This window comes from Gorilla gorilla, chromosome 1 (genome assembly GCF_029281585.2).
Source record: "Gorilla gorilla gorilla isolate KB3781 chromosome 1, NHGRI_mGorGor1-v2.1_pri, whole genome shotgun sequence".
Lineage (NCBI taxonomy): Eukaryota > Metazoa > Chordata > Mammalia > Primates > Hominidae > Gorilla > Gorilla gorilla.
This window is the reverse complement of record NC_073224.2, coordinates 71,615,440-71,638,076: the sequence shown is the minus strand read 5'-3', so window position 1 is coordinate 71,638,076 and position 22,637 is coordinate 71,615,440. Positions and strand designations below refer to the sequence as shown.

Genomic DNA, 22,637 nt, shown 5'->3' with positions numbered 1-22,637 from the left:
ATAATATACAATGTTGACCTTATAAAAGCCTATAAATCTAGACAGGAAAATAAAGCAATGAAGAGGTTTTCACAATGCACATTCTAGTCACTAATAGAAAATCTTAATTCTGATGAGTTTATGGTGGTAGGGTGGGGCAGGACAGGGCAGGGGAGCACATATATGAGAATTATATGTGGTGATGGTATGGTTCAGAAATAGTTTGGGGTGAATCTGATATGCTTCCCATTTAATTTAAGAATCACAGGTATAATGGACAAAATATGAAATTCTGAGTACGATAAACTGGATTCCAATCCTGGCTCCACCACTTACTAGTTATGTAATCTTTTTATTAAGAGACAGGGTCTCACTATGCTGCCCAGGCTGAACTTGAATTCCTGGGCTCAAGGGATCCTCCTGCCTCAGCCTCCTGAGTAGGTGGGACTATAGATGTCTGCAACTGTGCTGGGCTAGCTATATGATCCTAATTACTACTTTTCAGTCTTATATTCCTCATCATGAAATGTAAAATAAAACTTTTTTTTTTTTTGGAGATGGAGTCTTGCTCTATTGCCCAGGCTAGAGTGCAGTGGCGCAATCTCAGCCCACTGCATGCTCTGCCTCCCGGGTTCACGACATTCTCCTGTCTCAGCCTCCCAAAGTGCTGGGATTACAGGCATGAACCACCACGCCTGGCCAAAAATAAAACTTCTCTATATATCCTCAATGTATGGTAGCTACTATTGTTAGGGTTAGCAAATATATATGAAAGAATATATGATTTTAAATTATCAAGTATGTGATCAATATAAGATATACTAAAGGGAATTTAGAGATTATATGGGGTTGAGGCACTAAGAAGAGACTTCAAAAAGAAAGTACAATTTGAATTGGAGGTGGTAGAGAGGGGAAGGTGTTCTGGATGAGTGTAAAGACATGAACACAATAGCTTTCATGTGGAAATCATAAGGTTTTATTAAGAATTCATAATCCCAGCACTTCGGGAGGCCGAGGTGGGTGGAGTCACGAGTTCAAGACCAGCCTGGCCAACACGATGAAACCCCCTCTCTATTAAAAATACAAAAATTAGCTGGGTGCAGTGGCACATGCCTGTAGTCCCAGCTACTCGGGAGGCTGAGTCAGGAGATTCGCTTGAACCCAAAAGGTGGAGGTTGCAGTAAGCCAAGATTGTGCCACTGCACTTCAGCCTGGGCAACAAAGTGGGACTCTGCCTCAAAAATAAAAAATAAAAAAAGAATTCAGTCCTGGGAGTCAGAAAACCTAAGTTCTAGCCTTGGCTGTGGTATTAATTTTTTTGGTCAGTTTTAGCAAGCACTTAAAAACACTGTGCCATAGTTTCCTCATGTGTAAAATAAGGCAGTTAGGCTAGAAATCTTCCTTCTGGATTCAGTAACCTGCTATTTTTAATTTCCTCAGTTCTGAATCAGTGAGTAGGATCAATGTGTAGCAGATGCTATAGGTGAGAACTAGTTTTAGAAGAACTAGAAGGTAGGGCTGGCTAGATCTTTCTTAATCTAAGAGTATTTAATAAGATGAAGATAAAATCATGAGCATCAGCACAAAGACATTTACCATGTAGGTCAATTTCTAGGTTTAGTAGGTGCTTAAGCCTTGACCTTATAAAGTAATGAGAAGAAATTTGCAATTCTTGTCACAATGTTGTTAGGAATCTTGAATTTCTGTAAGAATCTCGGCCGGGTGTGGTAGCTCACGCCTGTAATCCCCAGCACTTTGGGAGGCCGAGGTGGGTGGATCACTTGAGGTCGGGAGTTCGATATCAGCCTGACCAACATGGAAAAACCCGGTCTCTACTAAAAAAAATACAAAATTAGCTGGGCATGGTGGCACATGCCTGTAATCCTGGCTACTCAGGAGGCTGAGGTAGGAAAATTGCTTAAACCTGGGAGGCAGAGGTTGCGGTGAGCTGAGATAGTGCCATTGCACTCCAGGTTGGGCAACAAGAGTGAAACTCCATCTCAAAAAAAAAAAAAAAAAAAAAAGAATCTCTAGTAACAAACTTAAGGTAAGGATTCTGATTAAAATAATCTGGCCAGGCGCAGTGGCTCACACCTGTAATCCTAGTACTTTGGGTGGCTGAGCCAGGCAGATCACCTGAGATCAGGAGTTCGAGACCAGCCTGGCAAACATGGTGAAACCCAGTCTCTTATATAAAAGTACAAAACTTAGCCAGGTGTTGTGGCGGGTGCCTGTAATCCCAGCTACTCAGGAGGCTGAGGCAGGAGAATCGCTTGAACCTAGGAGGTGGAGGTTGCAGTGAGCCGATATTGCGCCACTGCACTCCAGCCTGGGTGACAAGAGCGGGACTCTGTCTCAAAAAAACAAACAAACAAAAAAAAACCAATTCAACTTTAAGGTACAATCAGCTGTTACCAATGATGCAAAAGCATATACACATTAAATATTTCCAATTGTGTACCATCTAAATAACTTTATCTAAAACAAAGGCAGACACTTTCACATGGCTTTCTCTCTTAAAACTAATTCTTCTAGGACCTTTTACATGAGTTGGCTCTTCTATAAAAAGTTATTGTGATCATTTAAAAATTACATGCTAGATCTACAATGATCAATTTTAAAAAGCTTCTTTCTTACTATTCAGAAATGAATTATCTAGTTTCCAGATCATCCAGGCTTCTCTTTTACCTCCATTGCCTCTTAGTTCTGTCACAAACTAGAGAGAATAATGGTAGAGAAAAATCTCAAAATATTAAACACCTCAGGTTCATAGGAGGAGAAGAGTCATAATTATTTGCCTAGACTTAACAACTGAATTTAAATTTGTCTTTTACCACACATAATAAAAATCAGCAATTAATAAATCAATAAATACATCAAATTTTAATATGTTCTTATGGCTGGTCACATACCACAGAGGTCCAAGTTCTATTGCTGTCTTTCCAGGCATGCTTCCATGACAGTTACAAGGCAGCTGTCTATATGGGTTTTCTGTAAAAAGATAATAAAAGGAGAAATCAAAGGAGAAATGACTAATACAAATAGTAGTAATTGTTATATTAATAATAATTTGCAGCTACTATATACTGAGGATCTACTATGTGCCAGGTATTATGCTAAGTATTTTATGTATGTATATATGTGTGTGTGCATATGTATACGTATATATGTATACACACACATATATGTGCACACACACATATATATATATTTTTAATTTAAGTCCTTACAACTCTCTGAAGTAGGTACTGTGAAAATCTCAATTATACAGATCAGAGGATTAAAGCTTGAGAGAGGTGGAAATTCATGTCAAATGGCTTATTAGAGGTGTAACTGATATTTACTTACTATACCACATGAAATAATATAAGGAAGGAGAAAGTCTTATAAAGTTTACAAGAGATCCATATTTCAAAATTAACTGATTAAGGTATAATTTATGTGCAATAAAACATATACACTTCATATTAAAAAGCTGATGAATTTTAACAAATGTATACACCCATGTAACCAACATCCCAATCAAAATGTAGGTATTTCTCATAAGTTAACTCTTCTGCAGTTGGAAAGAAAATTCCTTATGCTTGATTCATATTCAGCCTTCAAAATGCAGGCTAGAAGAATCTAATTTGGTTTAAAAAGCAATGAATGAGACGGCTGATATAATCACAAGGAAACTGGGGAGATACTAGCACTATTCTTAGTTTTCAAAATGGGCTAATATTTGACTATGGAACTTTTAAATCCACTCAAGGCCCAAATAGTCATTTTATATCAGATATTCTCCAACTAATTTCCTCCACTCCAGGCCATTCCTGGGTTGATCATTCACTTTCTTGAAATGGCCTGATCTAATCAATCAGTCCCAGATACATTCAGAACCAAAGAATGGTGGCAGGAACACAGGTCGATAGCCTCTTGCTAGCTGATACTATCACTCTGCTATTCAATACAATTATTGGTATAATGCATAGTTATGAGATCTTATTTTACATTTACTTAAAAGTGTCCTTCACTGCTCCTAGGTCTACTTTTCAGTTTAATTCTAAGCTTTGATGAAAGGGTGTGGTTAGCACTGACATATGTTTTGTTGAGAACTATGTTCCTCAAATATGAGTATACTTAAGAAGTCTTCTCTTAAACCATTACATCACTAAACTACAAATACTTGTAAGCAGTCATCATCCAATTCAGGATGGCAATTTATAGTATAGTTCTGTCAGCTACACCCACTTACCACAGGCAGAGAGCACAAATGAATTATTAATCAGTTTGTATCTTGATGCACTTTGCAAAACAATCTTACCATACAAACGTGCCTTTTCCCAAGCCTCTTTGCTAGGATTTCTCAGGTCTAAATTAGCATCAGCAAATTTCCTCTCTGAGGGCCAAGGCTATCAATTCAAGTTACTAGCAGCAAATAATGAAGCGGTAAAGTAGAAAGAAAACTAGTATTTCCGTGTTACTGGTACATAAGCGAGGAAGGCAATACCAGATGAGGAGTTAAAAAATATTCTGAGACTTCTATTTAAATGCAACAGATTAAACATGCACTCTATCTCTGCTGTCTCTTAACGCTTAAATCAAATGACAGGAACAAAAATTAAACTACAAGAATAAATAAAATGGGAGAGGAGGTAACAAAAGATGAGAGATGCCAATAAAATTTCAGAAGCAGGAGTCACATACACAATGGGAGAACTGATTATCAGATCAGAAAAATCTAAAGCATAAGCCTGAAATGGATAGATGGGCAACCAACAAAACAGAAAGTTCATTAGTGTTTTGGGACCCTGCGACGGCCTGAAAATTGAAGGCAATGATTGTCTCTGAAGATGACTACAGAGAGGTATTGCAAATAAGAGGTCTGGTTACAATTTTTTAAAGGGTTCAGTTAAAACTCCAGATCTTCTCTAATACAATCAAGCGTCTGTGTCCTCCCCATTCCAAAAGATGAAGTTAATCTTTGGTGAGGCTAAACTATTGAGGATATGAAACCAGGAGTTTTAGTTACAGTTGAGAGTGAGATGTCTGAAAACAGAGGGATAAAGTAAAAATCTGCTTTCCAGTCTCTGTCCCCAGTGTGGCTCTCCCAGAGCTGCTAAAAGATTGGTCGATTCCTCTCTGGAAAAATTTACCAATCCAAGACAAAAGATCTATATATACTTGTTGACATTTGGGGGTGTCTTACTAAAAAAAGCAGACTGGTATCTTCTTATCACAGTAAAATCCATTGGTTTATTTTTATTTATTTTTTTTTTTGAGACAGTCTCGCTTTGTTGCCTAGGCTCGAGTGCAGTGGTGCGATCTCGGCTCACTGCAAGCTCCGCCTCCCAGGTTCACGCCATTCTCCTGCCTCAGCCTCCCGAGTAGCTGGGACTATTGGTGCCCGCCACCATGCCCGGCTAATTTTTTGTATTTTTGGTAGAGACAGGGTTTCACTGTGTTAGGCAGGATGGTCTCAATCTCCTGACCTCATCCACCCGCCTCAGCCTCCCAAAGTGCTGGGATTACAGCCAAATCCGTTGGTTTATAAGCTCTGCCCCAAGTGCTTCAAAACAATTTTTCACTGTGGACAACCGAAGACCACAAAACATTTGAGATCTACCGTAACAGACAGAGAACAAAATTACAAGACAGAAAAAGTTAAAAAACAGGAGAACTGAACAACAAAACAACAGCAACAATACAAAACAAACAAAAAACCCCTACTCTCCCCTAAATATAAAATATACCCAAGTATAATCAATTCTTAGAAAGGTAAGAGATTTTGTATCCCTGAAACAATAATATGACACTATTAAAAAAGGAACAATAATCACTTGACTAGCCTAAAGAAAAAAAAAGGAACAGTGAAAAAATATGAAATAACTCTTAGAAATGAACAAAATATGACAGAAATTTAAATAAGAGTTGGAAAATGAAAATTAAGGAAAAAGTATAAAGTAGAACTAATTGCCAAAGAGATGAACCGTATAGATATTTTTAAAAATTAAAGGATTAATCTAGAAGATCCAGAATATAACTAAACAGAGTTCCTGAAAGAGACAACAGATACAATTTGAAAGGCAAAACTTGTCAAAGAAATAACATCCCCCAAGGGCCAGGTGTGGTGGCTCTTGCCTGTAATCCCAGCACTTTGGGGAGACGAGGTAGGCAGATCACTTGAGGTCAGGAGATCGAGACCAGCCTGGCCAATGTGCTGAAACCCTGTCTCTACTAAAAATACAAAAATTAGCTGAGAGTGGTGGCACAGGCCTGCAGTCCCAGCTACTCAGTAAGCTGAGGCAGGAGAATCGCTTGAACCTGGGAGGCAGAGGTTGCAGTGAGCCAAGATCACACCACTGCACTCTACCCTGGGCAACACAGCAAGACTCCATCTTAAGAAAAAGAAAAAGAAAAAGAAAAATTAGCTCCCTTGCCCCCAAAATTTATCAGAGCTGAAGAGCTTGAGTTTCTGACTTAAAAGAACTCAGAGGCTGGGCGCAGTGGCTCATGCCTGTAATCCCAGCACTTTGGGAGGCCAAGGAGGGCGGATCACTTGAGGTCAGGAGTTCGAGACCAGCCTGGCCAACACGGTGAGACCCTGTCTCTACTAAAAAATACAAAAGTTAGCTGAGCGTGGTGGCATGTGCCTGCAATCACAGCTACTCAGGAGGCTGAGTCATGAGAACTGCTTGAACCTAGCAGGTGAAGGTTGCAGTGAGTTGATATCATGCCACTGCACTCCAGCCTGGGTGACATAGCGATACTCCACCTCAAAAAAAATAAAATAAAATAAAATAAATAAATAAATAGAACTCAGAGATTATCCAGCAAACTGAATTTAAAAAGATGAACTCATACACATATTATCTCAAAATTATTTTAGAATACTGGGTTTAGAAGAGATATTTTAAGAGCATTCAGAGAGAAAATAATATAACACTACACAAGAAAAGCAGCAGACTTCTCACTGGAAGCTAGAAGACAATGGAATAATACCTTGAACATTTTGAGGAAAAAATGATTTCCATCCTAGAATTTGATACTTAGCCATGCAATACTTCTCAGCAATCTATAGGAAAAAGTGTCCACTCAAAATGAAGAAGCAAACAAGGAAAGTGGGAAAATACACAGGATCTGCGATATGAGATTTATCACAAAAAGAAAGTTAAAGAAAATTTCCAGGATGATGGTTAAGCAGAAGCCCTTGGACAACAGATTTCAGCAGATACAGAAAACAAACAATCCAAACTACAACAGGAGGGCTGTCTCCAGGGGAGTGAAATTTATAGCCAAAGATTACCTAATGTGCTTAACTATGGTGAAAGAAGCATTGAAAATGTAGCAAAGAGTTTAGGGATGGATTATAAAAAGTATTTTTTTAAAAAAGGTAACAAGCACAGTAAGTATTAATTCCAGAGTTACCGAAGAGTTGTATAAGAAAGGAAACATTATTATAACATATATGAATCAGCTTTTATTTTTATTTTTGTAGAGACGGGGTCTTCCTATGTTGCTCAGGCTGGTCTTGAACTCCTGACTTCAGGCAATCCTACCTCAGCCTCCTAAAGTGCTGGGATTACTGGTATGAGCCACCATGGCCGGATTCATATGGTTTATCTGTGCTGTAGCAGCCTTCCAAAATGATCAGCAATAATCCCTGCCTCTTGGTATTCATACCCTTGTGTAATACCCTCCCCATGAGTAGGCACTGGTTCTAGAGACAAATTTCTAACAACTAGAATATGGCAAAAGTAATGGAGTATTACTTTGAGATTAGGTTACAAAAGACCTCTTCTATCTTGCTGGCACTCACTCACTCTCTGGTTCTTCTGACTTGCTTTTTTTTTTTTTTTTTTTTAAGAGATGGCATCTTGCTCTGTCACCCAGGCTGGAGTGCAGTGGTGTAACCATAGCTCACTGCAGCCTTGAACTACTGGGTTCAAGTGATCTTCCTGCCTCAGCCTCCCAAGTAGCTGGGACTAAGGGCACAAACCACTGACCAACACCTTGATCTGTGGCCCTGTGAGAGACCCCGGGCTAGTGGACCCAGCTAAGCCATGCCTAGATTCTCGACTCATAGAAACTATGGGATAATAAATGTTGTTTAAAGCCAATAATTTTGGAGGGATTTGTTACACAGCAATAGACAGCAAATAAAATTTGCGAACAATATTTATCTATTTATAAAAATACAAACACTAAATATTGATGTAGTCCAACGTGGAGGGGGGAAAGCATGCATGTGACTCAATTGGTTTAAAAAGCCAAATACTCTTTTTCCATGGAAGGAAGTTAGATGCATTATAAACATGTTATTTAGAAATATGAATGTAAGCATTATAAGAAACAGTTGTGACATTTTAACTGTTTAGGGAGTCAGGCAGAGGTTATTATTTTATTAATAAGACTTATGGAACTATTTGACTTTTTTTTCTTTCTTTTTTTGAGAGGGAGTCTTGCTCTGTCACCCAGGCTGGAGTGCAGTGGCATGATCTCAGCTCACTGCAACCTCTGCCTCCTGGGTTCAAGTGGTGATTCTCCTGTCTCAGCCTCAGCCTCCTGAGTAGCTGGGATTACAGGTGCCCACCATCACGCCCAGCTAATTTTTGTACTTTTAGTAGAGATGGGGTTTCACCATGTTGGCCAGTTTCGAACTCCTGACTTCAGGTGGTCCGTCCGCCTCAGCCTCCCAAACTGTTGGGATTACAGGCGTGAGCCACCGTGCCCAGCTATTTGACTTTTTAAACTATGTATTACAAATTGATAAAAATTCTGAATAAGATGACTTCTTTGTAGGACATACTTGTTTATTCTAAGTTCTGTATGATTCCAAATAAAATGCAAAAATAAATCATTGCTTTATAGTTATCACTTATCAAGTCAAAAAGTCTTTAAAATGTTTGATTAATGTCACATATATAAGAAAGAAAAATTATAAGAACTTCTATAAGGCACTCAAATTCTTTAACCTCTTTAAGTATACAGGCTATTGGACATGCTTTGGGCAAAGAAAAGCTTTGAACATGAAGGAAACAAAGTAGTATTTTTCTTATGAGCTCTACTGAGTAAACTGAGAGTTAAATTTAACCAAATAAGAGATGACTAGAGAAATTATGGCAAAAAGACTGATGACATATACAGAATATTTTTATATGTAGAGATTAATCTGGCAAAACAGAATGTTAAGTGTTACATATTCTAATAACATAGAGATGGTATAACAAACAAAAATTAGGAAGGGAAAAATGGAAAACAGGAAGCTAATTATCTCAGTTGTGGTATCAAGGAGCCAAAGGATATTACTTAAAACTGATAAATCCAAATTACAGAAGTATATACATATTTACTACTAAAAGTAGACATTAAGAAAAACAAACAGGCCGGGTGTGGTGGTTCACGCTTGTAATCCTACACTTTGGGAGGCCAAGGCGGGCGGATTGCCTGAGCTCAGGAGTTCGTGACCAGCCTGGGCAACATGGTGAAACCCCTTCTCTACTAAAATACAAAAAATTAGCCGGGCGTGATGGCATGTGCCTGTAGTCACAGCTACTTGGGAGGCTGAGGCAGGAGAATTGCTTGAACCTGGGAGATGGAAGTTGCAGTGAGCCGAGACTGCGCCAGTGCACTCCAGCCTGGGCGACAGAACGAGACTCCGTCTCAAAAAAAAAAAAAAAGAAAGAAAAACAAACAATTACAATAAAATATTTAAAGCAGCCTCTTATCTAGTCAAGAAAAATGGAAGAAAGGATAAATAAATGAAAGTATATAAGGGGAATATGACCATAGGAACCAAGGAGATTAAAAGGAATTATTAGACAACACTTAGCTCAACCCTATGTAAATAAAACAGAAATGCTAGGTGAATATTACTCAACCTTTAAGGAACACATAATTCCAATACTAGTTAAACTAGTTCTTAAGAACTAGTTTAAAAAAAAAAATCAGTTTTTCAACTCCTAAGAATTGAAAAAAAGGGAACCATTCCAAATTATTTTTGAAGGGAGTGTAAACTGATGACCAAAGCCCAACTAAAATTATGCTACAAAGGAAAACTATATACCATCTCATGAAACAAGAAAATCCTTTAAAAATTAGCAAATAAAATACAACAACATATTAAAAAAAAACCTGACAATAGTTTATTCTACAAAATCCAGTTTGCTTCTATATTGGAAACTTTTATTACAATTAATCAAATTAGTAAGCCTAAAGAGAAAAACCACATAATCATCTCCACAGATGCTGAAAATGCATTATGACAAAATTCAACATCTTGATAAAATACAGTAAAAACGGAAATGAAGTATTCTTCCTTAATGTGATAAATGATATGTATTGTAGATGAAAAGCCAGTATTATGCTTGAATCAGAAAGCACTAGAGGCTGGGTGCAGAGGCTCATGCCTGTAATCCCAGCACTTTGGGAGGATGCGGCGGGCAGATTACTACAGGTCAGGAGTTTCAGACTAGCCAGCAAACATGGTGAAACCCCGTCTCTACTAAAAATACAAAAAGTAGCCGGGCATGGTGGTGTGTGCCTATAGTCCCAGGTACTTGGGAGGCTGAGGCAGGAGAATTGCTTGAGCCCAGGAAGCAGAGGTTGCAGTGGGCCAAGATTGTGCCACTGAACTCCAGCCTGGATAGAAGACAGAGCAAGACTCCATCTGAAAAAAAATAAAAAAATAGAAAGCACTAGAGGAAACTAAAAATAAGGAACATGACAGAATTCCCTCCATTACCACCACCAGTTAACATTATACTAAAGTACTTGCACAAATGAAAAGCATATCATATTTGTAGGAAGCTTCAAAAATCACAGTATCTATTCTCCCCAATTTAATGTCATCAAAATAATATGCCAACTGGGTTATTATTTACTTTTAAATTAAGGGATTAACAAAAGAGCAATACAGGAACACTGAAAACAAAGAGCTTTGAGTAGGGATTGCCATCACAGATATTAAATGACACTGAAAAGCCACTATAGTCAAAACAGTATGATAGACGTGTATGAATAAATATCCAACCACTGGAACAGAACAGAAAATCTAGAAGCAAACTCAAATACATGTGGAAATTTAGTATAAGATAAAGAAGGTATTCTCAAATCAGTGAAGGAAAGGTGTACTATTCAATACAACCTAATCTACTTCGAATAATCCAGGAGTAGGAAAGCTCTTTCTAACTACAGGCAAAATCCAGACTACATAAACATTCAATTAGCAACAAAAAACTTCTGCAAGACAGATTAAAAAAAAAAAGTGACAAAATGAGAAAAAAATCTGCAACTTAACATAATAAGTGCTAAACTCAAAAATTCATAAAATACCAAGAACCTAACAGAAAACAATAAGCAACTGTTTCCATGTTGCTGAACTGTTTCCAGTTCCATGAACTGAAACAAACAGAAACAGCTTTATGAAGGCATAAACTACAGCTTTTTCCTTGTTTCCCATCCCCAGGCCTGGCATATAGTAGAGGCTCAATAAATGTTTATTGAATGCATTTTATAACTGATGGCTTTTATACACAGCCAGAGACATGAAAATTATTTTTATAAAATTAATGATTTGTAACAGCCTGGAAAAAACGTAATCTGACTTATGTTCCTAAAATTAGTTGAGAGTGGAAACTAAGTTATTTCTAGATGTTTTGATAGAAGGCAGAGCTAGAAAGCATATATTGTACAGCATGAGTAAATAACTTTAATAAACTCACACGAATGTCTTGTCTGTTGACGAAAGGAAATCCAGTATAGGAAATAACAAAGTTAGCACTGTAATCTTTAAAATCAAAGGACAACAATATGTATAATTAGGGATGTGATAAAGGCTTATTCAGTGGAGGATTATAGATAAATTAAACATAATATATAACTTGAATTTACCTTCTACCATATTACCATCCTTCTGAAAAATTCTCTCTTCACACCACTGACAATGGATCAGGTATTGAATCTTCTTGGCTGTTTCATCTGCTGAAGTAGGTCCCCTCAAAACTCTCACAACTACCAACACAAAATGTTCCAGAGCCACTGCAAACAGTACTTCTATGCCTTTGTTGCATCGGGCTGCAGCTCTACAATAAATTTTTTCAAGTTATTTTGTGGGCTTATCATTTTCCCTTGTTTGGCATTATACTGACAATATTAACCTGGGCAGTATACTATGGATAAGTTATGGGACATCAAGAAAAATTCAATTCTCAGTAGCAGTGCTTTTAAAAGATCATTACTGTAACTTTTACAGAAATTGAAACAAGGAAATAAAAGATGCTTGGGAGGGTCTTCAGTTTCTAGACATTTTCCCTTGTGATATCCTCTCAATAGGGCAATATTTTCTGGTTTTCAGTCATTTTCACTTTGTTTCTTATCATCACCACCACATTGCTTCCTTTTTATCTATTTTATTTCCTATAAAAGCTTCTTTCAAACAGTATCTATTTATTGAGTAATGACTATATGCAGGATAGTATGCTAGCTACTGAAAATTGAGTGAAAAAAGAACCAAGTCCTTTCCACCATTAATTTCACAGACTTTTTGGATTAAGCTCTACTATATACCATTTATGTACTCTGCAGTCATATACTAAATTTAATTTATATATATTACTCTGAATTTGCTGATATTACATTATAGACATTTTTAAGTATGTGCAGTTAAGTCCTTAGCATGCATAAAGTAAAGATCAGCTTTCAGGTAATTAGAAACAACCCTGAAGGTCTATGAAGTCTAATAATCTGTATTTATCCTGAGGTAGAAATTTCTACTTAAATGCTCTGAAACTAGTATTGGGGCTGGCAAGTGAGCTGGCTGATTATCCATTATCTATATTCACAATATCCATTTATATTATATTATTCTAGCATAATCTGCATATAGTAAGTGCTCAAAAAAAGTCACCCTTTTAAAAAATAACTGTTTTCAAATTCTGTTTGGAAATCCTGGTGAGAAATGGAGAGAACTTCCCATTTTGTAAGACCATTTTGGAGAATCAAGTTTGTAAGCCATCATTTTATTCAAACTATATAAATAAAGAAGATAAAATAGAATGGATATAAAAGAAATGACTGTTTCTTTCTGAGGCAGAGTCTCACTATGTTGCCCAGGTTGGAGTGCAGTGGAGCAACCTTGGCTCACTGCAGCATGTGGCTCCTGGGTTCAAGTGATTCTAGTGCCTCAACCTATAATCGTAGCTGCGATTACAGGTGTGTACCAACATGCCCAGCTAATTTTTGTATTTTTAGTAGAGACGGGGTTTCACCATGTTGGCCAGGAGGCTTGTTTCATCCTGGGCAACATGGCGAAAAAACAAAACAAAAGTTTTTGCTTTTCCTTTCATATAGCTATCCTTTATCCTACATTGTTCAAATCAACTGGAAATTAACTTTCACTTTTACCTTTTCTTTCTTATACTTTATTTCAGTAACATTTTAATTGGAGAGTAAACTGAATATTTCAGGCATAAGCTTTTAAATAAAATTACAACAGATACCATGTAAGATTAAAAACCAGTATTACAGATAAGGAATACAGAATTTATATTTTGTGCATATTTTGAATAATAAGGTAAGTACTTCTTGTAATATTATCTCTTTTTATCAAATACTGAAACACACTAAGTACACTGTTGGCAATTTGGTACCTTGCCACTGCAGCTACAACAATTCTGGCTGCTAGTTCCTTGTAATATTCAGTTCGGACAATGTTACATCCGTAGTGACGCCGGGCAACATGCTGTGCCTTGGCATATAAAGAACTGATATCTGTAGAAGTCACTGACACTATGCCAAGGTTTCTTATATTTCTGAATGCAGAATCTAGGTAATTCACTGATGTTCCAAAAGGGTCTAGATGTCTAAAATCAGAAAGAATATAGACATTTTAAAGTCATATTAGTAACAAAAATTATACCATTGTAATTATTTCTAATTATAAAATTCCATGGATTTAAAAGTACATTGCAAATATATTTTAAGTACATAATTCTGTTTTGAAATTAAGTAATAAAATGATAGTATGATGTATCAGACATGTAAAAATAAATTCGGGTTAGAGGAAAAGTCACATGCCCAGGCATTTTATTTCAAATACTAGAAAATTTTCATACTGCATACCTTAGGCCAATGTCAAAAAATGGCATTAATTTAAATAAATAAACAACAAAAAACTGTCTTAATTTTTAACTACCCCTCGTCCCCAAAATTTCAGATAAGTTTAGAACGTGACACGGCAAGTCTTTTCTACTTACATGAAATCAAAAGATCTCAAATGCATCAGTACATTGGCATCCATTTTGGTCACCTTAATATTACCAAGATTTTTGTCTCCTTCTTCAAGAATATCATCACTCTTTTCCTTTTCCTTACTGTCCACCACCACTTTCAATTTGTTTAAATGGCAGTTTTCCTGAATCAGTGTCACAGAGTTTTCATTCAAGTCATTGATTGTAACTTTGACTGCACTTCCAAGATGTTTTGCCCACTGTAATCCCATTATCCCTTAGGAAAAATGGGAAGAAAATGAGTTTTATAATTGTAATAATTTTAAAGAATAAAAATGGTATAACAACATTCAGTTTTATAAATAACAAATTATTTCAAAATTTAATGTTTTCATGAATCTTATTCTTACTACAAAGCTTCTCAAGAAAGGTTATAACTAAAAATGTGTCTAACAGATTTTAACTAATACTTCTTCTAAACCTACTTTATGATCCTTGTTCAAATAAAATCTCTATGTTTGCTTTTTATTTTGTTGAATAGTGGAAAATGTTTTCTTTTTTGCTTTTTTTCTGACCATAGAATACTTTATACAATGGGATTACTCTGCTTGAAGGGAGGATGGGAAGTTGGAATACCTCCTGCTGAAGTTTACCATCATGGACCAAAATATGAAAAACTTTTCTAGACCAACACTTCTCAAACACTGCACAATAGCATTGTTGTGAATTAAAAAAAAAAAAATTGTGGCCAGGTGAGATGGCTCACACCTGTAATCTCTGCACTTTGGGAGGCTGAGGCGGGTGGATCACTTGAGCCCAGGAGTTTGAGACCAGCTTGGGCAACACAGCAAATCCCTATCTCTACAGAAAAATACAAAAATTAGCTGGGCATGGTGGCGCATGCTTGTGGTCCCAGCTACTTTTGGGAGGCTAAGGTGGGAGGATCACCTCCTAGAGGTCCAGACTGAAGTGAGTCGAGATGGTGCCAAGACCCCATCTCAAAGCCGAGACCCTATCTCAAAAAAAAAAACACAACAAAACCAAAAACAAAAACAAAAAAGCAAATGATTAGGAAGAATTCAGACCAAAAGGGCCCCTTTTCACAGTTTTTCCATATCTACTAGCTTAAAGTCATAAGGGACATTCATTACAAAATGGGAGATGGCAACACAAGCCCAGCCAACATAGATTAGTAAACCCCTTATGTACTGGAAATACTGACCATCTTCTCCATACACGTGTCTCATGAATGGAAAAATACCATGTGTTATGGACTTCACATATATGCATTTTTCATATTTTCACAACAAGCTTGTGAGGTAAGTTCTGACATCCTCATTTTAGAAATGGCAAAATGTGCAAAATGACTGCTCCAGACCTGATCTAAGTTTACAAAGGCACATTAAAAGAAGAGGCTGGAAATATATTCCTTAGATATTAGCTTTAATGACTTCAGATTTAAAAAAGAGTTAAGAGGCTGCGCGCGGTGGCTCACACATGTAATCCCAGCACTTTGGGAGGCTGGGGCGGGTGGATCACCTGAGGTCAGGAGTTCAAGACCAGCTTGGCCAACATGGCGAAGCCCTGTCTCTACTAAAAATACAAAAATCAGCCAGGTGTGGTGGTAGGCGCCTGTCATCCCAGCTACTTGGGAAGTTGAGGCAAGAGAATTGCTTGAACCCAGGAGGCGGAGGTTGCAGCAAGCTGAGATGGTACCACTGTACTCCAGCCTGGGTGACAGAGCGAAACTGTCTCAAAAGAGTAAAGAAAAACGGTGTATGGTGAAAAATACTGAGAAATAAATTTGGACAAGCAGGTTAGGATCAGATATGGAAGATATCAAATGTAGTCTGAGAAGTCTGGACTCTCGGCAATAAAGATGAATGACTTTTTTGATTGATAAGTAACATTAATGTGGTGCTTCAGAGGAATAGCTGTTTAGCAGTAACAGGCAAGACAAACTGGAGGAGAGAAATGACTGGAAGCAAGGGTACTATTTAGAAGCTACTGCAATAGGCTTGCTATGAAATCACTAAATTGGTGGATATGGAATGGAAAATGTGAGTTATAATAGAAAAAACAAATTAGAACAGACCTGGTGGCTGAGTAGATATGGGAAGAGTAACAGGAAAACAAGGAGTAAAAACACGATTCAAATTTCAAATCCAAGCGACTTGGGAAATAATCAGAAGCATCACCTCATCACTTTTACCATGTTTATACTGAGATGGTACTAATGCTGATCATCATGGTAGCAGCAGTAGTCTCCTCTTCTAATAGATGAGCAAATTGAGGCACAATTTCCTGTGGTCATACAACTATCAAAGCGATAAAGCTGGGATTTGAACTCAGGCAGTCTGGTTCCACAGTCCATGCTTTTAACCACTACTTTTCCCTGAGGAGAGGAGTTTAGGAAGGAGAGCTAACTCATGCTTTCACTCTTTTGGCACAAACTCCCCAAAAGTGTACTCTTATAATCTTTATAAAGAAGGACTTGGATTGGGTACGGAGGCTTTTTAGAAATTTTCTACTGTTTCTATTATCTTTTCTCTACTATTAAGTCTTTTGAGAAGAATATTCTCAATGTTTAAAATTTCACTTTATTCCACTGTCTAAAGCCTAGGCAATGATCGTCACAACACAAAAAAAGAGACACAACCAGACATCAGGTGCTGCCTGATTGCAGCAAACAAGTATTATTGCAAAAAAAAAAAAAAAATTGTATCTGAATATAATTAAATGACCAATTTACAAAAATACAGGAGATAGAAGAACATGTTTTATGAGCCATAACAATACAATCAGCAAAAATCTAGACTGCGGGAAACTCTATAGGTCAAAAGACATGTTAAGTCAACAAATAATTATCACACACACAGAAAATGATAGAAGGACCCATAGATTTAAAAGAGACTTAGATATATCAAACAACTGAAATATAGTTTTTGTCTGCATTCTGATTTGATTTTTAAAACATATTATGAGATAATTGGGCAAACAATTGATATTAAAGAATTATTCTTAATTTTTAAAGTATGATGACAGTATAGTGGTTTTATTTTTTAAAAATCTTTACCTTTTAGAGATCCAACTGAAATACTTACAGATGAAATGAAGTATCTGTTATTTGTTTCAAATTAATGGATATCAAAAGATTAGGATATGAGGTATGAGGACAACGAGAAAACGACTGAGCATGAACCACTCATTTTTGAAGTAAGCGATGGATACACAGGGACTCACTTATTATACTCTAATATACATTTAAAATTTTTCACAATAAAAAATTAAAAATTTTGCCTTGGATCTTTAATTTTTTTACATCACTGCCCATATATATTTTCTAAGAAAAAATACGGTAAAATTGAATCAATAAAATGGGGTTCCAAAAAAGTGTCCTCACTTACCAGTGGCTCCAAAAGCATCTAGACATTCCAAAGGTTTTCGTTCCTCAGCCAAAGCAGCCAATGTACAGAATATTAGCTGCCTAGAAGGAAATCATAATCTGAAATATCTTTACTTTACCATGGCTTCACCATCATAGATTTTATTTCATTTAAGAATAGTGAACTGAAGTTCCTAGTTACTGTACAAACTATTTCAAAAGGAGACCTGAAAACATATTCTGAATTTAATACTATAAGAACTAAATATATGTGAAATTAAACTATGAATCCAGTTGGATTCTATTAACAAGTATTTATTTATTTATAAAGAAAACTTGCTCACCAAAGTACCCGCTTGTTCAGTAATTATATAAAGTTACGCCTATCTTATTCTCTGATAAAGACATTGGCTTGGTAGAAAAAAAGAAACAATCCTTCTGAGAAAAATGTTAAAACAGATGATTTTTATTCTGTATCTAGTTCTAAATTTTAATATATTAGAACATAAAGGTTAAGAGAAGGTATATTTATAATAATTTGAAACATCCCATAACCCTATTTTCAATTTATCTTACCGATTTAGTTTCATTTTGGGGTTAAAATAGGAATCTGTCTTCTGAGGTATAGAATAGTTGGGACAAACTTGTACATCCGTGTCTGCCTCTTTCAAAATTTCCTTAGGTGGTTTAGCAGTGGAAGCTAAGATGCAAAAAAGAAAAGATTTCCAGGGAAACACAAAATAATTCTAAACAAAAGATTTCCAAGAAAACACAAAATAATTATAAACATCTAAAACAATAAATACATAATTTGAAAAATAACTTTATATTATTTTGTGTTAATGCAAACGGTTTGGCAGATGTAAAAAAACCAAAACCAAAGAACTGATTTATTCAGCACTCTCTACAAAAGAGTAACACTCAGTTAAACATCTGATTAATGAAAGTTAATTTACTACCTTGACTGTCCAGCACATCAGTATATCTGTATTATGATACCTAAGAACAATCACCCTAGGAAAGCACAAAATCCTAGAATACCTTTGTGGTTCATCAAACACTACATTGTTTGCTAAATATATTTCACTATGGTATAATTGTTAGAAAATGAGTAACTCCATATGGCTGCATTCCATTAGCTAGCATGGCTTACTAAGAATCACTCTATTTCCTGAACATGGGAGACTTCAGAATATTTTCTCATAATGATTTCAAGTCACAAATTACATTGAAATGGCTACAAACTAATGAAAAAATGATTTTACACTTAGTATGTTAGAATCATTTAGCTATAAACTAATAAAATATTGATGTGTATATACGTGCATATGTTTTAAATATTTAAGAAATGAGATATGGGATGTGTGGGAAAGTTGAGATCCTTTATGTTTGGATTTCTTGATAACATTACAGTTGGAATGTTAACTAAATGGCGACTGTATCTTTCTTTCTAAAATGACAAATAATAGTAACTTTCCCTAGCACTGTGTTACATACCCTTTTCTACCCGTGAGGAGGCATGTCGCATATCTCACAAGGTCAGACTTTCTCAACTTAGGCTCTGTGAGAAAATTATGCTTCATAGAAAAATAGTTCAGTGACTTTTTTTTTTTTTTCAATTCTTAAAGGAATGGTACGTAGTGCCATTCTGGACACAGAGGAGAGAAGTTATTCATTACATATAATACATGCTTTAGGCCATTAGTGCTTAATTTAATTCTTGAGAAGGGATCTCTAAGTAGTAACAAGCTATTAATAATTTCCTATCACTAAGAATAATAGTCTTTATTTCACTGTATCTTTTTTTCTAGTGTTTTCCAACAATACATACATGACAGTGAAGGGTGTAAAAGCTGTCACTGGGAAAACGATTCTATAATCTTTCATTAAAATACCTATAGTCACTTGAGTGTCACTTACTTTTTTCTACACCATTTATTAAATATATACATTGAGAATGTTAAAATGTTTTTGGAGACCTTACAGAAAGAAACCAAAAGCTGAAGGAATGGACTAGTGAACTAAATCATTTGGTTAAATCAGCATTATTTTATATTCCTGATGTCTAAAAATAATAACTGGACCATTATTTAAGGATTTACATATTAATATGTTAATGAGATTGCTCAACTTACCTGCAATATAACTAGATTTAGTCTCTCCTTTATTCATGTGGCGCCTAACATGTCCTAGCATATCAGTTCTTCTGGTGATTGTTGCTGAACAAATGATACAATGATAATGGGCTCCCATTTTACTGGTTATCTATCAAACAGAGTATTTAATTTAAATAAGTTGCTAAGACAATGAAACAGAAGTATATGTTTGCAAATTTAAGTACATTAGTGTCTTGGATTTAATGGTATAGAAGATAATTTTAATTTTGCCATGTGACTTTGAAAGTATCTTAACTTCCTTACCTGTATTTACATATACTTTTAAACCTTACTTTACAATAGGCCAGAAGTTTAATTTCCTAGCTTTTCTCATTCATTCCAATCAGAAAATAATTGTATTTTCTATAAGTTGCATTTAAAAATGGGGTAATGTTAGGAGTGGTGTGCTGGTAAATGCTTATTAACTGGCTCTCCAGGAAAATAAAGCCCTGATTTGTAGTATTTGCAGATTTCTGTGGCATAAATACTCTGCTATAGCCAATTTCAAGCTACAACTGTCATAGATTTTAAGCTATCAATGCAACATCACTGAATGTGAATTTAGGAAAAGATGTGCATTATTACACCATTACAGAGCACTGCCACCCAGCAGACATAACAGATGTAAATAACTGTAAGTGCACAGATAATATTAAAATACAGGAGAAAAATGATATGAAGTGAACATTCATTACCTTTGTTTTTTAATATAACTCATTCATTTTTAGGTTTATATAACTTAATTTTTAATGGAGGCCATACTAAACAACCAGCTTGAAAGATTTCTGAAAATTTGAGCCAGCTCCAGTACCCCACTGAATGTTAGAGACATAATTAGAAGCGTACTTATCCGAGTAAAAAAATTTTCACTTCATAATTTCTCATTTAGCTGAGAACAAAAGACTGCTCCAATGGCTCTTTCCTAGTTTTGATGCCTTTTACTCTTAGTGCTGCTACCTCCTTTTTTACTTGGACCCTTACAGCAAATAGAAAATAGTGAAGCACATTACCCAAGGTTCCTTGTGGTACTGTGATTATCATATTCAAAATATCTTAGACTAGGCTGATGGACCAGGTACTGTTTTGACTACTACTTACAGAATATTTTCTTTTTTGTCAACACTATACTGCTTTTAGTGGCTCAAAAGAAAATGTAATAATGGGAACTCATTACGCCAATATGCATTCAGGATAGTGTCACTAAAAAATTTTATAGTTTGTATTCCCCTTAGGTCAAATCTACCCTAAAAATAAAACACATGTATTTTTTAAAAAGTTACTAAGATTTCTGAAAGTTTCTTGATTCTCTAAGATTGAACTCAAAAGGAAGGACATGGGGAAGATGAATTAAATCAAAACATACTAAGATATTTACTAAATCACAGAAATTGAAGCTCGTATTCCATGACCGAAATTTTAAGAGAAAAAACTACTCTCTAAATTTTCCATTCCAAAATTAGTAAATGACTTAATTTTCATTTTGAACACAAAGGAGCAATTTATCTGACTTAAACTAAAAACTGTAAAATGAGAACTTCAATATAACAATTATTTTTTTCATACATTTCATAGTTTTCCCATTATGATAATCTGAAAGGACTCAGAGAATTTTAAAGTAAACCACACTGCTGAACATACACATTTTAGTTTCACAGTAAGTAAAAATTATGCTTTCTTTAAAAAGGACTAAATTTAAAAATAAAAAAATCTAATATCTGATCACCTGTTCTCCAATAATGTTTGGTTTCACTGGTCGACAAGGTAAGTGACAGATGCACATCCTGTAACCTAAAATAAAGAATGGCTGGTTATCATACACTGTTCATTAAATATTCAATTATCAAAAATTATAAGCAAGTTTTATTTTATAAGAATTGGAATTACCCTTACATTTGTAATGTCATGATTACTCAAATGAGATTGCTTTAGTTTATCCAATTGTTATACATGAGATATATGTGTATGCATATATACATATGTATATGTTATCTATATACACAAATACAGAGGGATCCAGGTTTGAATTCTGGTTCCGCCATGACTATCTGTTTTATCTTGGATTAGTCATTTAGCATCTTTGGGATTCAGCTTTATCCTATTCTCTGCCACCTTGACTTTTTCTTAGGCTTCATCTTTGCCTCACGCTATTGATATATTTGCCATTATACAGACCCTTCTTCATCTATGACATGGTACTATCTTGGTTTTCTTCCCACCTTTCTTCATCTTCTTTACAGATCCTCTTCCTTCTCTCATGCCCTAAAATGTAGAAATTCCATAGGCTTGGGTGGCTAAGTGACTTTTTTTCTCATTTCCTTGGCAACTTAGCTCCTTTCACAATTCCAATTAAAGGAATCCCAAATTATAGCTCTAGGTACAAATTCATTCCTAAGAGCCAGATTCCTATTTCCAATTGCCTATTAAGGATATGTAACTGATTATCTAGTCAGCATCTCAAAACCTACTTGTCAAGACTAAACTGGTAATTTATCTTACATTAGGTTTCTTTACTTTTTTTGAATGATAATGCCTTACAGTTGCTCTTAACTCAAAGCCTGTAAAGTCATCTCTAATGCCTTTTTCTTATACCTTAGATCCGATCATTTCTTACTTGTATATGCTGAAGTGCTCCAAGATTTAGTCCTGGATGACTTCTTTTTTCCATCAATATGTATTCTTTTAGTTACTTATCTGATCTTATGGCTTTAAATACCATGTGTCTTCTGACAACTCCCAAATGCATATCTTTAGCCCCACATTCTTCCTGAACTCCAGATTCATATAACCTATGGGCTACTTGACATCTCCACTTAGATGCATCTCACCCTTTAAATGCCCAAATTTCTGGTTCTGGCCTTCTTTCCCACACTTGGTCCTAATGCACTGTTCTCCAGCTCAGTAAAGGCC

At 35.7% G+C, this 22,637-nt stretch overlaps 1 protein-coding gene across 2 annotated transcripts in view; it reads right to left on the bottom strand.

Moving 5' to 3' along the window:
• TRMT1L (tRNA methyltransferase 1L) overlaps nt 1–22,637 on the bottom strand; it is a 39,509-nt gene that overhangs the window by 7,726 nt on the left and 9,146 nt on the right. For both annotated transcript variants that reach the window (XM_019027958.3, XM_004028048.4), the window contains exons 4-11: nt 21,454–21,518; nt 19,710–19,839; nt 18,151–18,274; nt 17,597–17,676; nt 14,217–14,466; nt 13,611–13,823; nt 11,854–12,044; nt 2,892–2,970 (exon numbers count right to left, since the gene is read on the bottom strand). In XM_019027958.3, the coding sequence (XP_018883503.2) occupies nt 2,892–2,970; nt 11,854–12,044; nt 13,611–13,823; nt 14,217–14,466; nt 17,597–17,676; nt 18,151–18,274; nt 19,710–19,839; nt 21,454–21,510 (1,124 nt within the window). In that variant the 5' untranslated portion in view covers nt 21,511–21,518. The remainder of the gene's footprint in view (nt 1–2,891; nt 2,971–11,853; nt 12,045–13,610; nt 13,824–14,216; nt 14,467–17,596; nt 17,677–18,150; nt 18,275–19,709; nt 19,840–21,453; nt 21,519–22,637) is intronic.